At 39.3% G+C, this 7,971-nt stretch overlaps 1 protein-coding gene across 1 annotated transcript in view; it reads right to left on the bottom strand.

Moving 5' to 3' along the window:
• The window catches only part of RUNX1 (runt-related transcription factor 1), a gene marked incomplete at its 5' end in the record, with an annotated part of 68,827 nt that extends 62,611 nt beyond the window's left edge, over positions 1-6,216 (bottom strand). The window contains 2 exons of the mRNA XM_010079952.1: positions 4,989-5,145; positions 6,117-6,216. Of these exons, the coding sequence (XP_010078254.1) occupies positions 4,989-5,145; positions 6,117-6,216 (257 nt within the window). The remainder of the gene's footprint in view (positions 1-4,988; positions 5,146-6,116) is intronic.
• Positions 6,217-7,971: the final 1,755 nt, after the last annotated feature.

Here is a 7,971-nt window from a genome sequence, read left to right as displayed (position 1 = left end):
GTAGGGAATCTGCATGCTGAATTCTTCCATGGCTACTCAGTTTACAAAGAAATTTTGAGTAATGACACAACTAAGCAAGCCTAAGTCACTTAAAGATAATGTTAATGCTTCTGGTCTCTGTCATTTAGAGAAAAATTCACTATTCACACCAGACTGGGGGGATTAGAGTCCTGTGATAAATATCAACCCTCTAACACACACCCGGGGCAAGGACCAGCAGTGGCAGCCCTGGGCAAGTGGCATTGCAGATGCCCAGCTTTCTCACCCTAAGGGCTGTGCCAGCAGGGCTGGGAAAGAGCTGCAGGATGGTTCAAGGGAGATGCCCATTTCTCCACAGCCAAACCTCGCTCCCACTGGCCGTAGCACCTTGCTAGTGTCACATATTTGTCAATGCCAAGTATAAATAAGTGGTTGTTTTTAAACTCTTATCAACTAACTCTTTTTCAGTTTTGATTGCTGTTGGATTTCTTCTATTTTTGTCCCATCTGGCAAGCGTGGTTCATTGTTACTCCAATATCAGATACTGCGTCCCCTGAAGCATTCCAATGGTTTGGACCAGGACCCAGTCGGCTGCTTTATACTGATTTTACGATCCTGTTGAATAGCATCCTCCTCTGTTTTGCACATACTTTTATAATTTTGAATGTGTTTAAGTAAAAAATAAAACAAATTTTAACAAAGTGCTTAAATAATGCAACCACAAGCTGAAGCTGCACAGAAGGAGCAAAATTCTGACTTCAGAAGTCCAATAAAAATAATTGGACTCAGACTCCAGGCCAGTAATTTCTGAGTTTTAAGTATGTTTGAGACTCCAGCTTAAACTGATTTTTCTTCCCTAAAATTATATCCAGAAGGAAGAGTCCTGACGGCAGAAACTTCTGATTATGCTTGGTAATATCTCTCGTTCTCCTACCAGCTGCTCCTGTGAAAATGGAGTACTTCTTTGGCTCTGTGGAAATTGAAAACTATTGCAAAACTTATTCACTACTTTAATCCTGATAGCTGGTAGGAAATATATACATAAGCTTCATTTTCAGTCCCTCTGAAGACGCAGTATTTTAAAAAGGCCTTGCTGGAAAGATGTCACAAAGCTCCAGTTCCAGATTGCAGCTTTAGACTGAGATCTTCTGCAGCAAGCCAAGACACTTCCCCATTAGCTACTATTATGATAACCTACTAATAATTATTTTCATGTGGAAAACATGTTTATTTGTTGGGGTTTTTTTTTAATGTTACGTTCTACAAAGAAGATAGTTACTGGGATTAGTGATTCCATGAGGAAAATATGTAATGCTTACTGAGCCACAAAGCTTTCTCTCTCCAAAATAACTATTTATTTTTAATTTTATCCAATGAACTTCTATGGTGTCAGGCTTTTTGCATCAGATTTATTTCATCATAGTAACCTAAACCAGTTTATTATACATTAAGAAAACAGGGTACTTTGCAGGAGTAGCATTTTGAAGTCTGAAGTGTTTATGAATGGAGGGAGAAAAATAAGGATTAATTTTTTTTTAACCAGGTAATCAGGCAAGGGAGGCTGAGATTGGCTCAAGATTTAAGCTACATTTTTCTTTCAGAAATTACTTACTCGGGCTTACAAGCCAGACGGGCAGGTTTTCCCAGTAGCATTCTCAAACTAGGGTGAGGAATAGTAACTCTGGAGCCCAGCCAATTTCAATGTAAATCTGTTTTGTTCAGGAAAGCGAGCCAAATTGCTTTTATACAACATCTCAATGTTTCGGGTGACCTCCAATATTCTCGGATCCCATTCTGAGTGTCAAGAAAATCAAATGCATTTTTGGTTTTTTTAATTCTGAACGACAGGCACAGGCAGAGCAACAGGGGCAACCACTTGTCGTTAGATATGAAACGGACACTGAAATGCAGTTCGGTTCTTTAAGATTTGGCCAATATGTGGCTGGTGCCTCTGCTCTGATAGACAGGCAGCATCACACTCCCGAATGGAGAGAATCACTGTAACTCTCTCACAGTCAGTGCAGAGCTGCTTATTCACTGAGGTGAAAATGTGGACACCAGCTTTAGTTTTGAAGCAGCTGTCAGACTGTCTTGCTAGATTTCATTTAAAGTCTATGGAAGAAAATGTAAACTATTCATTAAGAATTTCAAGAATTACAATTTCCTACTCTCTTAGAACGGAGAGAGCAGGGGATTGCCATCAGTTCAGCAAGGATTTTAATGGGGACTGTTACACCTGGGCGATAACCGATGCACAGGGAACTGTCACCAGGCAAAGCCATTCATTATTCTCCGGCAGGAATTTTAAATCACCTGAGGTACACAAAGGGCGTCCACTCTGACCATGACCGACGTGAACTTTCAATCACTATTCACATAATACTCCTGGCATCACATTATCACTGGTGGCAACTGAACTTATTCAAACTCAAATATTACACAGCAAAGTTTCAGTTAATTTTCTTCTAGTGAAGTATCAAAGGAAGCAATGCCCTTTGAAGCAGCTACCTTATGCTTTAGGCTTTATACAAATTCAACAGAACAGCACGGCAGAAATCCCGTACCAAATGCAAACAATCCCCACCTTTGGAAAACAAACCCCTGTTTTAGGAGTAAACAAAAGCATACATTAGTCACTCACTCCAAAGATGGGCAGCCAACAGAGGTGACGGGAATTAACCTCGGAGCCTGACTAATAGCATGCAGCATTCCCAAATCACTCTATCGTTTAAAGGATCCTGAGCACCCGAATGCCATGCAACATACACGGTTTATGTCCATGCGTGAGTGACGGGCTACTAGCAACTGCTGACGGTAAGGGGCTCAGCGACGCTCTCCCCACTGAGCTTTTCTGGATGAATAGGGACTGTTCTCTCTCAGTCACTGGATTTTGACCTTGAAACTCACACAGTTCACTGTTATGATTTCTAGCTTCACTACCGTGGCCAGGAACTGAACTACAGGTTTGTTTTTATTAGCTTCTCTGCCACTTTGCCAGCTATTCATTTGAATCTTCTAAACAGTCATCTCTGAATCATAATGCAAATTCCATTTACTGAAAAGGTGGAACCTTTAATATAACAAATGAACATGTTTAATGACTGATACTTTTAGACATTACAGCATCTCTCATGTTTTCAGTAAATGGATATAATTTTCTCTGCATTACCCTATTATTATTCTTTGCTAGCATTACGAAGCTACGTTCTCAGCTGCGGGTGTTTTCCACCAAGTGCATTTTGAAGACAGCCCAAACAACATGATTTAAAAGACATCTCCTCTGTATCCTCAGCTAAAAATGCTGCAGGATACAGAGGGATCTGACATGTATTTTATTCTTAGAATTTATTTACTGCTTGCACCTATGTTTCAACAGGGCCATTCTCTTCCACAATTGCTGACTGTATTTATATTGGAAGAATATCTACAGATGCATTTCACTTCAAAGGCAAATAAAGGCTGTTGTGTATAATCAGGATAACTTCCTCGGTCTGATGCTTGACCCATCTCCCATTTGGGATAAAACATTTTGAGAGCAAGCGAGCAGAAACAGGTCACCTTTGTAACTCTCCTGAAGTACGCTCTTAACTCCGTTCAAATCTGTAAGAGCCACGCATGCAAGCACACATCAGGAGATGGCTCGGATGCTCATATGGGGAGAGAGGGGAAAATGGTGAGAAAGGGTCAGTAAGCCCTGAGTACTCAATCGGGTTCAGAGAGACACCATCATACGAATTGCTCAAAAAGGTAGTACACAGAAACCTACGTAAGTGCAGTAGACACTATTGTTTTGATTTGTAAACGTTACAGCACTGAACTGTCCCTACGTAACACTGCTGTGTTTGGAACACCATACTGTTACGTTCTGATTTTAGTTAAAGATACGAATGAAACAGAAGACAAATACATAAGTAAATATCATATGAAATCACATGGAAGATGTGACAGTTTTTTCATTCTTGACCTTAAAAGAGAGAGGCTGATCTTTTCTCTGAGCCCCGACCCACGCAAAGGGACTCCACTCACAGCAACAAGAGCAGTAATGCAAGAGGAGCACTTAAAATAATGTTGTAATAGAAAGGTAAACATGATTGCTTGGAATTTATGGGGTTTAAGATTATGGACCGGAGCCAAAGAGTGAAGTTGCAAAGGGTCCTTCTGTTGGTTTTACAGGCTTTTGGATCAAGCTTTGTACACCTGCCTGCTCACGTGCGATGTGAGCCGCACGTGTCAGATACTATTTACAGCTTCCTAACAACATTTTTATACAGTTATAGTCTAAGTCAGCTTCAACTCTTATTTGTTTTTCATGCTCATCAGGCCTTTTAATTTACATACTAGTAATTACTAGTTATCACAGACACACAGCAAGTCAGATATTAAGCACACCTGTTCTACTCTGGTCTACCTTAGCCACCTTGCAGGAGTATGTTAAATAAGAGAACTATTGCATATTGTTCTACATCTATTTCAGAGAAAGAAAGGTTAGAAAAAGTGCCCTGTTCCTTCATCAGGTTGTGTTGAACCCCGAAAATTTTTAGATCTATGCAGGAATTAATTGTAATTTTAGGTTGACTCACTCTGTTACAGAGACCAGCTTTTGCAGAGAGTGCCTGGGAGCCCCGAGATAGTAATGAGTCTTTACACAAGCTGAAAATTCTCATTTTAAATTGAAAATATGCTATTCAAACTTAAACACGGGTAATATTGTGTTGTTCTAAATCTGATGGGGCAGCTTCCAGAGTCCAAATGTGACTTGCTGTCTACATGATTTTTCTTTTTAAAATTAGATTTTACTGTTTAAAAATTGAACACGGAGGATGGGCTAGGATAAAAAAAGCAAAAACGTGTAGCTAATTCTGTGCCTTTGAAATCAGCCTACACCAGATCTTGCAGCATTCCCTACTGCAGAAAACTCGACAGATGCCGTCTTCAAATTCCCTCCATGTAACCAGAACTTGACATAACTGGTGAACATGACCCAACTGTAGTAGAGAACAAACACATACCTCTTCCACTTCTACCCACAAATCGGAGGTCGTTGAACCTTGCTACTTGGTTTTTCATGGCGGCTGTGGCGTTTCTGAGTTCTGCAGAGTAGTTTTCATCGTTTCCAGCCATCACTGTTACCAGCGTCCCATCAGGCACGTCTCCCAAGGCCACCACCTATGAAATCAAGGAGCAGAAGCCTCAACTTCCTTACGTGACATTTATTTTTGGGTGCACAACATCAACAAGTAACGTGATAAAACAAGGAAAAGCAGCAACAGAAAAAATCTATGATAGACTAAGCAGCTGTTTGGGGAAAACAGGAATTGTCTCCATACCTAGTGTGCAGAGCTACGGAAAAGTTTTTACATCGATGCATGTCTGAAACAAACAGCATAATCTGTACACCGACACAAAAAAATGTATGAAATAAGCCTTTCAAAATATATTTCTGCAATTGCCAATAAATAAATTCAAGCAACAGGAACTGATTCTGGCCTGATTTACATCAATAGCATTACTTTTAAGCTACAGTGAAATAAGCACAATGATGGAAATGTAAAAGTCAAGAGAAAACAAAACAAAGCCGATCGTCTCATGGATGCGGAGGGTCAGAGTCCTCACAGCTGTACCGGTTGCCTCTATTTTCTTCTCAGCGCTCTGAACAGAGCTGTCCCAGCATAAATTCAGAATAAGTCCATGGAGAAGCAGGCCTCAATCAAACGTTTAATCACAACTTACTGAACTTCTTTTTTTTCCTTTAGAAGCATGAAAGCAAATCATTGACTTAAGACCTCACCTGCAACCTGATGGATGGAAATCATGATCTGAGCTAATGAAATCTGCAATCGCTCAGACAGAGGCTTTCACCTTGTCCAAAATGTTTGCCCTGTAGCATCTATCAAACAAATATTTAGGAACCCAGAATTCACTGCATCTTTGAAGCAATGTGGTGAGAGATTTCAAACCTTAAATTTTCTAACTTCTATTATTTCCAACTTATATTTCTAACTTATATATAACAATGTTCACACTGGTTAAACTATGACTAATTTAATTTTATCTTATCTTCTTTAGCAGGACTGAATTCTCAAAACAATTCTACCCTGCTGTAATCAAATGGATCCCTGGTGTGTCTCTTGATTTACTTTGTCAAAAGTAAGAGCTTGAATTAGTTCCCCTGTCACACTTGGTTTAGATCCCATTGCTGTTCCCGCAATTGAGTCTACAGTAGCAACCTGAGGACTACTACCAACAAAAAAAGAAAAAAGATAAAAAAACATCTAGCTAGTTTTTATTTCCTCTTTTATACATTCTAAGAGGAAGTAGTCCTGCATCATGTCCTCTCAGTTGCAGCTCGATATTTTTCCTTCCTCTTAGCATTTTCTAGCTTATGTTCATGCAGTTATAATTGGCTGAAACTTGTCATGGTCTGGTCTTTTTTCTATTAATTTATAATAACACTTGTTCTTTTCAAGCAGGATCAGCGACTCCTTTACTTGGTCTCTCTGATGCTTATTCTCCAGCCATAGCTACCTCCCATAATACGAGAGAGGTCTCCAGTCTCAGGTATTTCACAGCTTTTCCTTCTATAGGAGGCTGCGTTTCTCACTTCAGTGCTCTCCCTTTTGTCACTGATAACCCTTATTTTCACTTCCACATGCAAAATTAAAATCACTGTGTCAAAATTCCCTCTTTACGTTATCTATTTCAACTTCCTCTTTCCCGTTCCTCTGCAGCCCAGGCTTTTGGTTTTTTGTTCTCCTCTGTGTGCCGTAATGCATTTCTGTGGCCTGTGCTATGCTCAGTGTTATGCTTTTCACATTTCCGTGATCTTGGCGTAAGTTAGTCCCTGCTTGAAACGTTTAAGCTAGAAAGTCTTCTTGCATAGTGTTATGTCAGGAGGCACACTGGCTCACAAGATCAGCAACTGTGAACCCAACGCACTCACCCAGTTCTTAAAAAGTTACCGTAAAACCTTAAGGGATGCACATATATTAAAGGCACAAGAAAGGGAAAGGGGAAAATCAGGGCATTACCCTCACCTCCCTGTGATACAAATGTTTACATGTTCGTTTAAGGCAATATATGCTAGCATTTTAAAGGATGAAAAACCTTTGTGAATCCAAGGTCAGTTGTCTCTTACCAGGCAAATATTTTAAATCATCATTTCCAAATTACACTGAAGGCAACCTCAGCGACAAGACACGTGAAGAAAATACTAGAAATTAGTGTAAAAATTACACAGGCCAGAAAAGAAAATAGAGTCACAGACATTAGAAACAGAAATACAAACATTTACATTAGAAAAAAGACTAAACAGATAAGTTGGGACTTGCTGACTGGAGTTATCTAGTAGTGTGTTGTACTCTTTGGCTCTTAAAAATATGTATTTCCAGAGAAGCAAGGAGACTATCAGAGTTGCAGCGCTGCCCGGTATCTGAATTACCTCCTTACTTCTGCTGCATAAATCAAACAACTGGCCTTTTAAATTCAGATATAGATTCTTCCTTAGTAGCATTTTGACAATGAATCTATATGGCACCTTATTAGAGTTATTATGTATTATTTTCTAAGTTTCTCAGAATCATTCTGTATTTTAGAAAAAAATTATGCATGGCAATGATAATTTTGGTTTGAAACATCCCAATCATAAAGATCAAATATAATGAGGAAATTTTTATAAGGGAATGTGGAGAGTAAACTCTCTTTTTATTGATGCAATGGTTGTTAACAAACACTTACAATACTCATTGCTTTTTTTTTTTTTTGTCAGATGCAAATAAGGTATTGGCAGCATAGGAATGATCTGAACTGAATTTTCTAGTTCCTGTTCCAAATGATCTTAAAAATTACGACTTTTAAAGATACCTTTGGAAATATTCAATATTTAGTATAAAACCAATGGGTTTGTTTTATATGTGGTGAACTATTTCAGGACTCATTTCTCAGCAGTCTACGGGGGGAGAGGGTTTTTTTGGGGAGGAGGGGGGGACGAGGAGC

The sequence above is a fragment of the Pterocles gutturalis genome, unplaced genomic scaffold (assembly GCF_000699245.1).
Source record: "Pterocles gutturalis isolate BGI_N339 unplaced genomic scaffold, ASM69924v1 scaffold36439, whole genome shotgun sequence".
Lineage (NCBI taxonomy): Eukaryota > Metazoa > Chordata > Aves > Pterocliformes > Pteroclidae > Pterocles > Pterocles gutturalis.
This window is presented reverse-complemented; position numbering and strand designations above follow the sequence as displayed.